This window comes from Taudactylus pleione, unplaced genomic scaffold, assembly GCF_031769625.1.
Source record: "Taudactylus pleione unplaced genomic scaffold, aTauple2 ptg000490l, whole genome shotgun sequence".
Lineage (NCBI taxonomy): Eukaryota > Metazoa > Chordata > Amphibia > Anura > Myobatrachidae > Taudactylus > Taudactylus pleione.
Genome location: NW_028284892.1, coordinates 4,015,226 through 4,031,900, shown reverse-complemented (window position 1 = coordinate 4,031,900; position 16,675 = coordinate 4,015,226). Strand labels below are relative to the sequence as shown.

At 45.1% G+C, this 16,675-nt stretch overlaps 1 protein-coding gene across 2 annotated transcripts; it reads right to left on the bottom strand.

Annotated features, from left to right (window-relative positions):
• Positions 1–2,126: 2,126 nt before the first annotated feature.
• On the bottom strand, positions 2,127–13,891 carry APH1A (aph-1A gamma-secretase subunit). Of its 2 annotated transcripts, none has more exons than XM_088449674.1 (7): positions 13,698–13,891; positions 12,417–12,587; positions 7,551–7,624; positions 7,311–7,433; positions 5,828–5,955; positions 5,058–5,181; positions 2,127–4,173 (listed from the first exon to the last, which is right to left on the bottom strand). In XM_088449674.1, the coding sequence occupies exons 1-7, from the start codon at positions 13,808–13,810 to the stop codon at positions 4,109–4,111; spliced, it is 798 nt and encodes a 265-aa protein (XP_088305800.1). In that variant the 5' UTR covers positions 13,811–13,891; the 3' UTR covers positions 2,127–4,108. The 2 variants fall into 2 exon arrangements, with proteins under 2 accessions (XP_088305800.1, XP_088305801.1); XM_088449675.1 differs by having other exon boundaries at positions 2,127–4,126; positions 13,698–13,889.
• Positions 13,892–16,675: the final 2,784 nt, after the last annotated feature.

Here is a 16,675-nt window from a genome sequence, read left to right as displayed (position 1 = left end):
ACAATCCCGGATGTGCGCACCTTTATGCAAGGTGTTGTCCTCATTCAGCCGCCCTTTGTTCCACCTGTGGCGCCTTGGGATTTGGCTGTGGTCCTGAGGGCTCTCCAAGGACCGCCATTTGAACCACTGGGATCAGTGGATCTTAAATGGCTAACAGCTAAGACTGTTTTCCTTCTGGCTATTGCTTCGGCCAGACGTGTTTCTGAGTTAGGGGCTCTTTCTTGTAGACCCCCTTTCTTGGTTTTTCATGGGAACAGGGCAGTACTCCGCACTCGGCCCGAGTTTCTTCCCAAAGTTGTTTCCCAGTTTCATATTAACGAGGAAATCGTTGGTCCGGCCTTTAACTCACCGGGTCTTTCCGTGGGTGAGGCCTCTTTGGATGTTGTGCGGGCCTTAAGGACTTATGTTGACCACACTTCTTCGTTTAGGAAGTCGGACGCTTTGTTTGTCCTCTATGGCTTCCGTAAAAAGGGTTGGCCTGCTTCAAAGCAAACTTTGGCAGCCTGGATCCGTATGGCTATTTCTGAAGCTTATCTTCATGAAGGCCTGCCGGTTCCTTCTTCTGTGAAGGCTCATTCCACTAGGTCTGTGGGTCCTTCGTGGGCAGCTCGACGTGGTGCCTCTGCAGTCCAGATCTGCAAGGCTGCTACATGGTCCTCTGTCCATACCTTCGTGAGGTATTACAGGTTTGACACCTTCGACTCTCAGGATGCTTCCATCGGGCGGCGGATTCTCCTTTCTGCATAGGAGCGTCCCCACCCTTAAAGGATACTGCTTTGGGACATCCCCAAGGTATCCTGTGGATACCCTATGGACCCTGAAGTAGAAAATATGAGATATGGTAAGAACTTACCCTTGTTATCTCTATTTCTACGAAGTCCATAGGGTTCCACAGGACTCCCGCCCTGTCGCACCCGTGCTGCAGATGGGCTTTGCTCTGGTCACCGGTTTTCCGTCTCCCTCTGGTGAGAATGTGATTCTTGTATGTGTCCAGATCTTTGTTCTCTCTCTTCCTTCTCCTCCGGCCTATGGCTTGGTAACTAACTGAGATGCCTTGGCTCGGGGGCGGGGTATAGGAGGGGGACCTAGTGCATCCTGGGAGGCTGAAAGCTTAACTCTTTGGTGCCCTGCGACATACGTCACGCCTATACCCCAAGGTATCCTGTGAAACCCTATGGACTTCGTAGAAATAGAGATAACAAGGGTAAGTTCTTACCATATCTCATATTATTTGCCTGTTTGCTTATTCAGAATAGATGTGGCTCAGTGCACACTACCATAAGTGCTGCAAGTTCTATCACTTTCAACAAATCACTGACTCACATGAGTAAAACTGGTATTAGTGGTGCATGCCTCGGCAGGTTCCACTTACCTGCTCTATAAATTTATAAATAACATTCTATAACCGAGTATATGGGGAACATTCCTGGACTGCATACCCTAAATATATAAATATATATATAATTGCAGACACAAAAACAGACAAATCTCAGGTGCACAACTCCAAATTACTGATAATATATATAGATACACTAAAATTTTGCAATCAATAGGGGTTTTTAGCATAATCATGGCCAAGGTTATGGGCCTACCAACCATATCCAGGTAACCTCTTTAGGGTAGGTGCCTAACATACTAGGGTTCAACTCCAGAGCGCAGGACACCCCCAAACTGGCCCAGCCAAGCCGCCCCAGGGCACCACCATAGTAAGAAAAGTGCAGTGTAAAAGAGATAGTCAAGAGCATTTTAACCTTTCACTGTTTGTTTATTATACATGTACTTCACTTTTTTTATTGTCATTCTTTATATGCAGCTGTGGCTGCTCTTAACTATCTAAGTATAAATCAGATTTACTCTGTGTAATGTCTGCCACCATCGATGTAAGAAAATAATATTAACAACCCCTTAAGAGGAGATATAAATGCTGAATACAATGAGATAGTTAGGCACTTATGAACGTTGGTGCACAGGAAAAAGTTGCTGTAATTCATAATATTATGCTGTTTGCTTTCATTTACTAGTATCAGCTATGATGCTATTGTCTCTTATCCTTCCATTACCATGTGCGCTGGTGTTCTATGTGAAGAATGGAAAGCATGCGAGTCTATACGAACACAACCAAAACAACCAAGAAAATTGTCTTTATTGGAGAAATGTATTGCAGGCCTGTAAAAACAGTAGTGATTTGTACCTGTTGATTAGCTGCTCACAGAACGTGGCCCCGGATCCTGCAATGCATAGTAAGATAGCGGCTGCACCGATGAGAAACCATTTGGTTTCTCATAAAGGGACGCGTGAAACTGACTAGGGATCTCTGACCTTTTTCCAGTAACATGCACGGCCTGTAAAACCAGCCAGTAAAGGGATTAAATTCCAGTTCTTTCATCTCCACCCCAACAACAATACCAACAAGTCTGACAATCCCGGGGGTTGGAAAAACCTAAAACATACAGATGAATCAAAATAATGTCCCTCCCCGCATTGCTTTTTAGGTTTCCTATTTTACCTTCACTTCCTTTAATACAGGCCTGGTCAACCTGTGGCTCTCCAGCTGTTGTTAATACTACAAGTCCCAGCATGCCCTGCCACAGTTTTGCTATTAGGAAATCCTTAAACAGTGTCAGGGCATACTGGGATGTATAGTTTCAGAACAGCTGGAGAGCCTCAGGTTGGCCAGGCCTGCTTTAATAGGACAACTAATTTATATATATATATATATATATATATATATATATATATATATATATATATATATATATATATATATATATATATATAATTCAGTCCCTACTGTAAAGTATATGGATACTAGACGTCACCGATTCGTTCTGAGACCACATAAACCCACGTGGCTCTAGGGTCCCTCCAGCTGCTGTGGAACTAGACATTCCAGCATGCCCTGCCACGACTTTGATACTAGGGCATGCAAAAACGGTGGTAGGGCATTCTGAGTTGTGTCGTTCAGCATCAGCTGGAAGGCCACACTTTGAATACACCTGCTCTAGGGGGAATGCATTTATACAGGTCACAGAAATCCAAGGTCACCCCCATTATCTGTGAACATCTGCAGTAGGGAAGGGGGAACTTCTTGCTTATAATACACAAGTTTTAGTATTGACCACTGAAGCAATGCTATCAGAAATTGCTATTATTTACATCACTTGTGTATTATACTATAATAAATACTCCGGAAATTGGCTTAGAGAGAGAAAAATATTCAAGAAAATTAAGGATAACTCATTTAATTCGCAAACTGGAATAATTTCTCCAATTAGCCAACTATTTTTTTATGCAATTCAAAACAGATGTAATGATCTAGTGGTTTTAGGAAAAAAACCCAGTGGCCACAAAGTGCTCACGGCAGGTTTTACGGAGGTGCAGGTTATTATTTTAGGTCATACCCTCATAGCAGCTCCCCCCCAAACCAATATTAGATAGACAACTGTACAGATCACCCTACCTCTGACACATCAGGGGTTCCATAAGTACTGTTAATAGGTTAGTGCAGACCTATATAACCCACCGGGGTAGCACAATGACTTGCCGTGTATTAGTGTTAATCACGGAACGTCCGGAAAAATGATTTGAAACTGCTGTGATTTTCATTCCCTGAGGAGCAGCCTGTCCCGACTGTCCCTGGCCAGGAGGAGGGGAAAATGACAAACATTCTGAGGACCTTTATCAGCAGTACGTAGACGTTCTAGGATCAACCGTTCTCCGGAGAAACACTTCTCCGCCTCGCCAAAAGTAAAAAAAAGTCTCCTTTGTAGTGAATGAGAAAAACAAACAACACACAGGAGAAAAGCCGTAGACGTCTTGAGGATCCCAGTAGGGGGGGACAGCATGGGGCTTTGAGAGTCATGCTATCGTACTGGTTTGAATACATGAGCAATGCCAGATTGCTCCACAGCCTGAGTAGGCCCAGAGGCCGGCACGTAGGACGGAGGAACATGAGGTGAACAAAAAAATACACGGAGGAAAACAAAAAAGGTCCTTATGGTCTCGGGGGGGAGGTATACAAAAGGCAGCCGGCTTCTGGGAGAGAGGAGCACTTGAATGGTGACTCTTAATGTCTGTTCGGTGGCTGCACGGCAGCTGAGCTGGCCTCTCAGTCCTCATTGGGCACCTGAAGAGCAGAATATACCATAACCTGGTTACTCTCGGGTCGTTTGCCTGCAGAAACAAAACAGTTTCTGTTTTACCTATTATTATCCCGGGACCGTTTGGGGGGGGGGGGGAATTCTCCTGCAAAATCAAAGCGCTGGGGAACAGTGGGGTTACCAAAACCCCTGCGCTGCCCATGGGGGGACGGTATATGACCCAGACTGTTATAAAACCACCTGATGAAAGTACAAACACACCCACTTTTTTCCCACTGAGTAAATACCAGCCATGAATTGTAATCTGCCCTTGACAGAATAAAGCCATAGACCTGACTATCAGGCAGCGGAGGGGTTTTCAATGTACATGACGCTAAATAGTATATTTTAAAATTACTGATTATATAATACTGTACATGTACGGACACCAAATAAATGGGATCACCACCTAATTTCCCCCCTTGTGTTATATTTTAGCAGTAATCATTGACTGCTGAACACGCTGGAGCCACCATGCTCGGAACAGTTCATGCCCCCCCCCCCAAATCCCCCACCCAACCATGCACCTACCACGGATAGCACTGTATGAACCGCTACACTCTAATTGCATATTATCAGCTATACTATACAGTAACTTGCTGACAGTCAACCATCTCACAGCCAAGACCACGGACCCATACAGAGTCTGCAGTGGTAGCAATCAGAGCTGGGGCTGGGGGGTGAGGTGGGGAAATTAGGCAGAGATCCCTTTAAAACATTCTAGTAGTTGCACTTTGCCATTTCCGACCTCCTGGGGATAAGGAGATCCTGTTGCATTTGCCAAAATGTTGAGTGCAACAGAAAGAGTTTTCCCCTAGACAACTGAAAAGAAACTCTACAGGCAACTGTAAAATTGTGTGGCTTGTAACCATCATCAGCCCAATGTCAATCAGTACCCTGTAAAGGCCCTGTACTTACAAGCAAGGCATTTGCGTATGTTGCGGTGGTTGCCTCCAGCAGCCACAAAGGCCCACACACCCATGCCTAGAGTGATGATGTATATAGGGATCAGACTGGCTTCATACCACGGGTTCAGGAAAGTCTGTAGACGAGATTAAAAAAAGAAATATATGACAAAAACACAATTCGTGATAAACATACGTATAATTTATTTTGATCCAAAGAATGTCATTTTTACTATAAATATTTCCATTTAGTAGAGTGAATGGGAGGAGCCATAGTGACTGTTGTTACGGCAATAAACATAAATTGCAAGGACACAGCACCTCTAGTGGACATATTATGGTGTTACGACTACAAGCTGAGTGCGTGACATGGAATCCAGTCAAAATCCTGACAGTCGAGATGCCAGCGCTTCGAATGCTGGCGCTGGAATCCCAACACCTGTCATTATCCAGGCGCCGGCAACCTGGGGTTAGAGTTAAGCACTAGGGAGAGGGTTAGGTACTAAGGGGCGGGGGGGGGGGGGGATAGTCTGACTGCTGCGACCCCGAGTGCCGGCATCCCGTATCCAGCCCCGGGACATAACTGCGCAATAACATATAAAAACAGCATCTTTCAGTCTGCTCACCACAAACAAAAGAGGGTCGCAAAAAAACAAACGGCAGCAAGTGTGCGTATTTGAATTTTTGCAGAGATTAGATGCTGTCCAGATATAACCAAACCCAAATCTCCCTGAAAAGGTGCCACAAGTCCTCCTACAGGGCCATTCTCTGCGCCCCACTCACCAGACCGGAGGTGACCAGGTGGCTGAGGACCACCCCGACGATGTGCACAGGTTTCCGTTTCTCACATGCCGCGAAGAACACGATGCCCCAGAACGTGTGCAGGAAAACAATCGCCATGGTCAGGAATGCTGCAAGGAGACAGCCAAGAAACGTCACATTGGGCGCAAGCACCAGCCGCACTTCTATTAGTTGTTGGCATCTTGCCTGACGGCTAGAAGACATCAAATACTGGGATGTACTATTCAGAGACACATCTGGCGAATGACTTATTCCTTCAGACCTGAATGGGCTCTTTTTGACATCCTTCCAAATCATGCTAGGATTATACAGGGTGCTACTATTATCAGTCAGTGCCGTGGATCGCAAATCCATTCTGTAGGTGTGTGTACACCCTGATCCTCCTTCTACAGATCCACATACATCGTACTTCCTTGTGCTTTAAACAGTCTTTCTAGTCGCCCATGCCGTGGCGTGAATCTGTAGCGCCGAGCGTCTTTCCCTTCAAATGCGTCTTATTCGCAAAAGCGATACGAATGGGATGCACAAGCAGCTTCTGTTGATAACAATGTGTGCGACTGCATCTGCATGCGAAATGCTACGTCGCAGTAGACGCCAACGTAGCATTGCAGATACACCCGCAGTTGCGTACAGCATATAGGCATGCCGCATATCATTGTAATCAGCAGGAGCTGCTTGTGTGTCCTACACATACAGTTATATGTGGACACATACAGTTATATGGTTATTATTGACAAGATACTGACATGTTACACCCATGTACTTACATAACTTAGTCTCAATACACCATACGGCACGAAACACCTGGCGCGAGTGAACTGCTAGGTCCTGTGCGACTCGGCTAGCGCCGAGCATCTTTTTCGCCCGAAAAGGTGTCTTAGGGCCATATCCAATTAGCCCTGAACACTGTTCGAGCGCTAATTGATCCCCGCGATAGGCGAAAAACGGGGATTTTTCGCCGATTATCCCTGATATTTTTTTTCTCCCTATCCTATTAATTCGGGCAAAATAGTTCGCCCGTTAAACACATTGAAACCGCGATAAGCTCACGGACCTATGTGTTCTCGACACTTATCGTGGATTATTTTTCGGCACACATCAGATCCCGAAAACAAACCCATGATAAGTGCCGTTGTCAGGCCGACTTCGGGGCTAATTGGATATCCCCGAGTGAGCTAATTAGATATGGCCCTTAGTCTCCAATCGGCTGTGACAAACCGGTTCATGAGACTGCACAGATTCATTTGACTTGTATATCTGTGCGCAACAGAGTCTGAATCTGTATACAGCACGAAGCACAACGAAACTTGGCGTGGAAAACAGCCACGGACGCTGCTGCATGGAGGAAGTACTGTACAAAGCACCAATAATGTGAACCTTGTGTAATTATTATAAAGGAAGTCCAGGAGCTGTTACCACGCTTACAGCGATGACACAAAGGTGTGAATTGCTCTACATCCCATACCTGAAGTTAGAAAGTAATACTGGGAATCTCCGTGGATTCCCACGATTCCGGGGCCCACGGCATCTGCTAGGATATTGATGACGGAAAACACCCCACTGATAATGCCGAAAGAGAAGCCAGATACTGCGGAGGACAAGGACAGGAAATTATTATTATCATACGGACACAGGATGACGTGTTAGTGACACAATCACGGTAGGATACTGAGAGTGCCCTGTTTTAGGCTATAACTGGTCTCACCGTAAGCCATCTGCTGGATAGATATCGGAGACCTTCCATCCTCACTGATTGTGGCCAGGCCCTCATCCGCTTTCCTGGGAAAGAGTGGACATGTCAGTTTAACAAGGTGCTCTAACCGGATGCTGCCATCTCCACATCAAAGATAATGGACATTTTTTTTTTTTGCTTGTTAAATTATTATACCCCAAATTGCTGGAAGCTGATTGTCACACTTTATCATATATTCTTCTGCAGCTTTCTGGTTGGTAAATGATAGAATCAGATCATCTCAAACAAAAAAATAAACGTTCAGTTTTAAGCGGCAGAAAACATCAAAATTGTTTCAGCAGTTTTTTCGCTGCCAAGTTCAGTCGCTGGAAATAGGACGAGATTGTCCTGTGACTTTTGGCACTTCAAGTGTCTGTGTATAATAAATATATACATATATATATACATACACACACACACACAAAAACTACAAAACCGATTTTCATTAAAACTACATGATTTTGTAGCGGGAACCTCCTAGACATAACCAGCACTTTGCTTCATCTCGATCCGTCAAGTTCAAGCTGAGCAATAACAAAAACAAAATTTATTGACATCATCAATGCAAGAGATAGGTGTGGATCCATGCGCGCAGCCGATAAGACATACGGGGAGAGGTGTTTTGGGCCCGCGGTGTTGAATAGGATACATAGCAGTCTGTACACAGGGCACACAGTGACGTTGGTGTGAGTGGTGGGTGAAGGTGCTGCTGCCACCAGTCTGTATAACACTGCTGGTCACGTGGGCCCCTCCCGCCACAGGGCCCCTATACAAAGCAATATACAGTCAGGTGCATAAGTATTGGGATATTGACAGAATTTTCATATTTTGCCCTCTATTCACCACCACAATGGCTTTGAAATGAAACAAACAAGATGTGCTTTAACTGCAGACTTTCAGATTTAATTTGAGGGTAATTACATCCAAATCAGGTGAACGGTGTAGGAATTACAACGGTTTCTACATGTGCCTCCCACTTTTTAAGGGGCCAAAAGTAATGGGACTATCAACTCAAAAGCTATTTCATGGACAGGTGTGGGCTATTCCCTCGTTATTTCATTATCAATTAAGCAGGTAAAAGGTCTGGAGTTGATTCTAGGTGTTACATTTGCATTTGGAATCAGTTACTGTCAACTCTCAATATGAGATCCAAAGAGCTGTCACTATCAGTGAAGCAAGCCATCATTAGGCTGAAAAATCAAAACAAACCCATCAGAGAGAGATAGCAAAAACATTAGGTGTGGCCAAATCAACTGTTTGGAACATTCTTAAAAAGAAAGAACACACCGGAGAGCTCAGCAACACCAAAAGACCTGGAAGACCACGGAAAACAACTGTGGTGGATGACAGAAGAATTATTTACCTGGTAAAGAAAAACCCCTTCACAACAGTTTGCCAAATCAAGAACACTCTCCGGTAGGTAGATGTATATGTTTCAAAGTCAACAATCAAGAGAAGACTTCACAAGAGTGAATACAGAGGGTTGACCACCAGATGTAAACCATTGGTGAGTCACAAAAACAGGAAGACCAGATTAGAGTTTGCCAAACAACATCTAAAAAAGCCATTACAGTGCTGGAGCAACATCCTATGGACAGATCAGACAAAGATCAACTTGAACCAGAGTGATGGGAAGAGAAGAGTATGGAGAAGGAAAGGAACTGCTCATGATCCAAAACATACCACCTCATCAGTGAAGCATGGTGGTGGTAGTGTCATGGCGTGGGCATGTATGGCTGCCAATGGAACTGGTTCCCTTGTATTTATTGATGATGTGACTGCTGACAAAAGCAGCAGAATGAATTCTGAAGTATTTCGGGCAATATTATATGCTCATATTCAGTCAAATGCTTCAGAACTCATTGGACAGCGCTTCACAGTGCAGATGGACAATGACCCGAAGCATACTGCAAAAGCAACCAAAGAGTTTTTTAAGGCTAAAAAGTGGAATGTTATGCAATGGCCAAGTCAATCCCCTGACCTGAATCCGACTGAGCATGCATTTCACTTGATGAAGACAAAACTGAAGGGAAAATGCCCCATGAACAAGCAGGAACTGAAGACATTTGCAGTAGAGGCCTGGCAGAGCATCACCAGGGATGAAACCCAGCGTCTGGTGATGTCTATGTGTTCCAGACTTCAGGCTGTAATTGCCTGCAAAGAATTTGCAACAAAGTATTAAAAAGTGGAAGTTAGATTTAGGAATGTTTAGTTTGTCCCATTACTTTTGGCCCCTTAAAAAGTGGGAGGCACATATAGAAACTGTTGTAATTCCTACACCGTTCACCTGATTTGGATGTAATTACCCTCAAATTAAATCTGAAAGTCTGCAGTTAAAGCACATCTGGTTTGTTTTATTTCAAAGCCATTGTGATGGTGAATAGAGGCAAAAATATGAAAATTCTGTCAATGTCCCAATATTTATGCACCTGACTATAACTAGAGCACCTCAAATAAAAACAAGATTGGCAGAAGCGATTTCATCATAGGTGAGGCAGCGGGCAAAAGCTAGTATACACATTCAAATATCTAAACTGTGTAATATATATTACACACATATACACACTCAACAGAATAAAACTAATTAAACAATCCGCTACAAGGGGCTGAGCTGGGGAATATGAATACAAACCATTTTAAGACAAAGATCCAATAAATAAGGAACAATGCAATGACAACAGTCTATATTAAGAAAATAATAATAATAATAATAATAATAATAATAATAATAATAAGAGGCACTGCTCAAATATAGATAATTTATTGAACTTTTCAGAGTGTTAGAAAATTTATATTTTTATTATTATTATTACGAAATTAATAATCCTGTTATTTATATCTAAAAAGGCCATATATTAAACATACACATATATACATTTACCACATATATATCAATCTTATTAAACCCAATACATTCAACGTATTAGATATCCATCACTTGGCCACATTAAACGCAATGTTTTAATAATTATTAGTAATTAGCATCCTCCAATTAGTAGTGGTTAGTAATCTCAGTTCAATCCAGTAAGGTTATTGAAATCCAAATGTTAGTATTTAAGCATACTTATTACTTATGATATATAATGTTACCACATAAGACTTCTCCCACGTTGTTTCTGTGGTCTTTTCTTGTTATATCCAAAATGATACTCACTAATCGCTGTCCATGGAGTATGTCAGGCCAGTAATTAGCAGCCTCCTCTTAATTTACTGTCAGCGTCTCCACAATGCGGTCTGGAGAGGGGAATAATCGCACCTCTTCTTTTTTTTTCTCCACAGCCCACAAATTGGCTACCGTAGCCTGTTATATTAATTCCACTTAAAAGTCTTTGTGGAATAGGGTCCACCCTAAGGGGGCAGATAAATCACTTCTCCCCAACGTGGGCAGCAGGCCGGCCGTGCAGACCCTGCACCTGACAGCGGATCTCCCACTTCTCCACAGCGCAAACTGCAGGCTGGCCAAGCGTGGTCCTAGCACTCTGTCTTCCTCTTAACGCGTTTCCCCGCCTCCGAATCGGCGGCTTCCTCAGACGACATTTCCGTGCGATTATTCCCCTCTCCAGACCGCATTGTGGAGACGCGGACAGTAAATTAAGAGGAGGCTGCTAATTACTGGCCTGACATACTCCATGGACAGCGATTAATTAGTATCATTTTGGATATAACAAGAAAAGACCACAGAAACAACGTGGGAGAAGTCTTATGTGGTAACATTATATATCATAAGTAATAAGTATGCTTAAATACTAACATTTGGATTTCAATAACCTTACTGGATTGAACTGAGATTACTAACCACTACTAATTGGAGGATATTAATTACTAATAATTATTAAAACATTGCGTTTAATGTGGCCAAGTGATGGATATCTAATACGTTGAATGTATTGGTTTTAATAAGATTGACATATATGTGGTAAATGTATATATGTGTATGTTTAATATATGGCCTTTTTGGATATAAATAACAGAAAGGATTATTAATTTAGTAATAATAATAATAAAAATATACATTTTCTAACAAACTCTGAAAAGTTCAATAAATTATCTATATTTGAGCAGCGCCTCTTATTATTATTATTTTCTTTGTACGGTTTTTTGGATGTAATATTAGCAAACATCCATAAATAGAGGCAGCAGCTCAAATATTGTTGACTGCTTTAGGTGGACCAAGCGCCAAGGAAACAGATTATTTTTTAGACAGTCTATATTAAACTGACAATCCGGACAAATCAGAATATAAAAATACATCCAGAGCTTTACTCATCTCTATTTAAGTCACTCTAAAATATCAGTGGTTGTGTACGTAGCTCCCCCAGGGGAGGGCATAGGTTATAGTATGAATACATGAATACCGCCGTTCTACGGCCCTAATATCAGAGAGGGGAACGCTCTCTGGGAATCTCTGTAATATTCAGTATGCCAGGGGCTGGACATGCATCACTGATAAGCCGTGTGCAGCGACTGGAATAGTGTTACGTCACAATGACTTCCTTATTTTCCTTCACAGCTTCATGAGGTCTTGTCTCGTCATGTGATCAGCTGTATCCCCATCCCTAGGGAGATGACTCAGATGTGTGGGGTGTGCATTGGGAGCTAAATCCCAGCTATTTTAGCTGAACTACAACTTCCAGCATGCTCTACTGCCAGTGGAAAAGGAAACCCCCAACATTAAATAATAGAATTTCTAGATTTCTCCATACAAGAAAACAGTAACAAATCATGAGAACAGTCAAATACTTTCGAGCAGCAAGTTTTGATCCAAGCCTATGGGCACACAGAGCTGTATGTAATAAGTGTAGTAGTTATTACAGACACAAATGATGAGCACGGACTTACTTGAGCAGCCTGTAGTAGGCGTATCTGAAGGCCTCTTGTAACAGGACGGAAATGGCTGCTCCGAATATTAACAGTCCATACTGAAGATTGGAGTCATTCTTATTACTGACCTGGACAGATATGAACCAGATCAGAGAGGACAGGAGGACGGACACCAGCCAAAAGAAGGAGCTGGAGGAGGGGAAGAGACATTCAAGTGTTACTGTACCAAATGTCTACACAGAGCACCTCTGATAATGGGGCCCACACACATGATCTTCAAGCGCAACATGGATGTGTCACACAATTGGCTGGTCATACAATTCTTTATTATTTGTAAGGGCTGTTTTACAACCCACAAATTATATAGTCATTGTGCATTTCTCAGGGTCACCACAGCCTTCCCCTGCGCCCATTGTCACATCACGGACACCACGAGCTTTCATGCAAACAGACCACTCACAGTGTCAAATGTCCTGACAATCACCACTACAGTGTCACCACACAGGGAAGCCCTGCTTAGTGCCATAACAGAGACACATACCCCCCTGTTATCACAGACACCCCCCCTCACAATGTCACCATACAAACCATCATATCCCCACAGTGTTGATAAACAAGAAACCCCCCACACCCAGAGAGTTAACACACAGGCAATACAACAGACCCAGTGACACCGCGCAGGCACCTCCCACCCCACACACAGTGACACCGCACAGGCACACAGTGACACCGCACGGGCACCCCACCACACAGTGACACCGCGCATCCACACAGTGACACCGCACGGGCACCCACACCCCACTGACACCGCACAGGCACCTCCTACCTCACATACACAGTGACACCGCACAGGCAATACAACAGACCCTGTGACACTGCGCAGGTACGCCCCCACACACAGTGACACCGTGCAGCCACACAGTGACACCGCACGGGCACCCCACCACACACACAGTGACACCGCGCAGGCGCCCCCCCACACACACAGTGACACCGCGCAGGCACCCCCACGCAGGGACACCACGCAGGCACCCCCACACACACACAGCACAGGCACCCTCACACAGTGACACCACACAGACACTCACCCGGTATCATCACAAGCCCCCCCCCCCCTTTAAACACCCAGTAACACCAGACCACACATATACAGTGTCACCATAGATATCCCCACTTTGCTCGTGTCACCGCATACAAAAAAAGCATCCCCCAGTGTCACCCCAGTACACAGCACAGATACTCATCAGAGGACTATACAGCGGAATGAGATATATAGGAGATATCTATATAGAATAGTACCCGGCCACTAGGATGATGACCCGCAACGGGTCCCCGGCGATGGTGAGGATAAACAGGGAGAGAGCCGGCCCGAAGGCAACAAAGGTGCAGCCAAAGAACACGGCCGCCCCCATCTTCCCGGAGCGCCACTTCCGCCTCCCCTGTACGGTGGCCGGCAGGGACAGAAACTGCAGATCGCGCTGCTGTTAGGGAAACGTCATCACGTTATGTGCGTCTCTCACGGGGCACGCCGGGAGCTGTAGTTCTCTACATTCATTACTGCCCTGCTACTGCTAATTTACTACAAGGAGGCAGGTGACTGAGGTAAGACTCGCTCATCATATCTGTCTACCCTCACACACCATTACCTACCCTCACCATCCCTCACCCACCATTACCTGCCCTCACCATTACCCACACACCATTACCTACCCTCACCATCCCTCACACACCATTACCTGCCCTCACCATCCCTCACACCATTACCTGCCCTCACACACTATTACCTACCCTCACCATCCTTCACACACCATTACCTGCCCTCACCATCCTTCACACACCATTACCTGCCCTCACACACCATTACCTACCTTCACCATCCCTCACACACCATTACCTGCCCTCACACACTATTACCTACAGACACCATTACCTGCCCTCACCATCCCTCACACACCATTACCTGCCCTCACACACCATTACCTACCCTCACACACCATTACCTGCCCTCACACACCATTACCTACCTTCACCATCCCTCATACACCATTACCTGCCCTCACACACTATTACCTACAGACACCATTACCTGCCCTCACCATCCCTCACACACCATTACCTGCCCTCACCATCCCTCACACACCATTACCTGCCCTCACCATCCCTCACGCACCATTACCTACCCTCATACACGATTACCTGCCCTCACACACCATTACCCACACACCATTACCTGCCCTCACCATCCCTCACACACCATTACCTGCCCTCACCATCCCTCACACACCATTACCTGCCCTCACCATCCCTCACACACCATTACCTGCCCTCACCATCCCTCACACACCATTACCTGCCCTCACCATCCCTCACGCACCATTACCTACCCTCATACACGATTACCTGCCCTCACACACCATTACCCACACACCATTACCTGCCCTCACCATCCCTCACACACCATTACCTGCCCTCACCATCCCTCACACACCATTACCTACCCTCATACACTATTACCTACCCTCACCATCCCTCACACACTATTACTTACCCTCACCATTACCTCCCCTCACACACCACACCATTACCCACCTTCACACACCCTTACCTGCCCTCACCATCCTTCACACGCCATTACCTACCCTCACCATCTTACCCAAACTCACCCTCCCTCACACACCACACCATCATACCTCCCAACATGACCCATTCCAGAAGAGACAAAATGCTCTGTTCCTGGACTTCACTCTTAGGGCCGTATTCAATTAGACAGCAAAACTTTTTCGCTGATGACGTCATTTTCGCCCGAATCCACTTTTCTCCGTATTCAATTTGGCCGACTTTTCGCCGGTGGCGAGAAAAAATGCAGAATTGGGGTTTTGGGGTACAAACTTCTAAAAACTACCCGGCACCCCTTGGACAGTCCCCCAAAGGTAATCTGTGTCAATTTTTTTTTAAAGTACCTTAGGACACCCCAAAAAAGTACTTTCGTTTTGAGGGTGAAAAAACCAAAGTTGGGGGACGAACTTCTAAACTAGTGAAATTAACTCTGGTGGGGGGAATCCCCAAGCATGCCCCAGGTGTTTTTTTTTTATTGCAAGTAGTTGTGGCAGGTGGATTTTTCACGTTTTTTAAAATTTCATATTAGCAACTTTAAAATATGCTTGCACCCATTTTCAAGTACCCCAAATTTGATGGGACAACTTACTTTGCAAAAAAAACCCTCCTAAATGCTATTCTTCACCACCTTCTTAAAAACACAAAACAGCACCTATTGAGACCATTCAAACACCCCAAATAGCTTTTGCAGGGCTATTCGGGGTACCCATAGTGAACCTCCATGTCAGAGCATCTTTTGGGGGTTGTCAGGCTGATTTCCCCAAAAATGACAGAACTTTTCCCCGATTTAGTTTTCACCGATTTGGAATGGAATACGGAGATAAGCGGGGGACGCGCGCAATAACTTTTTGACAGCAAAACCTCCGATGACGGCGAAAAGTCCGGCCTGTAACTTTTCGCGTCTAATTGAATACGACCCTAAATGTATGCTTGCCATCACCTGTGTTGAACTAGTTAGATGATAAGAAAGGTATTTCACCACAAGTGGCTGCAATCATACATTAGGAGGGAATTTTAGGAACAGAACATTTTATTCCTCCTGGAATATATCATGTTGGGAGGTATGCACCATTACCCTCCCTCACACACAACACACCATTACCCTCCCTCACACAGCACACCCTTACCCTCCCTCTCACACAGCACACCCTTACCCTCCCTCTCACACAGCACACCCTTACCTTCCCTCTCACACAGCACACCCTTACCCTCCCTCTCACACAGCACACCCTTACCCTCCCTCTCACACAGCACACCCATACCCTCCCTCACACACAGCACACCCTTACCCTCCCTCACACACAGCACACCCTTACCCTCCCTCACACACCTTTACCCTCCCTCACACAGCACACCTTTACCCTCCCTCACACAGCTCACCATTACCCTCCCTCACACAGCACACCTTTACCCCCCTCACACAGCTCACATTACCCTCCCTCACACAGCACACCTTTACCCTCCCTCACACAGCACACCATTACCTTCCTTCACACACCTTTACCCACCCTGACAAAGCACACCATTACCAGCCTTCACACAGCACACCATTACCTACCCTGACAAAGCACACCATTACCCACCTTCACACAACACACCATTACCCACTCTCACACACCTTACCCACCCTCACACAGCACACCCTAACCCACCCTCACACA

Excerpts from the sequence above, each read along its gene's own strand:
- APH1A (XM_088449674.1), bottom strand. The coding sequence starts at position 13,810 with ATGGGGGCGGCCGTGTTCTTTGGCTGCACCTTTGTTGCCTTCGGGCCG. Across the intron at positions 7,625-12,416 it reads GCCTACTACAGGCTGCTCAA|GAAAGCGGATGAGGGCCTGG; the intron begins GTAAGTCCGTGC and ends ACTCTTTCCCAG. Across the intron at positions 5,182-5,827 it reads ACCTGGTCACCTCCGGTCTG|ACTTTCCTGAACCCGTGGTA; the intron begins GTGAGTGGGGCG and ends TCTCGTCTACAG.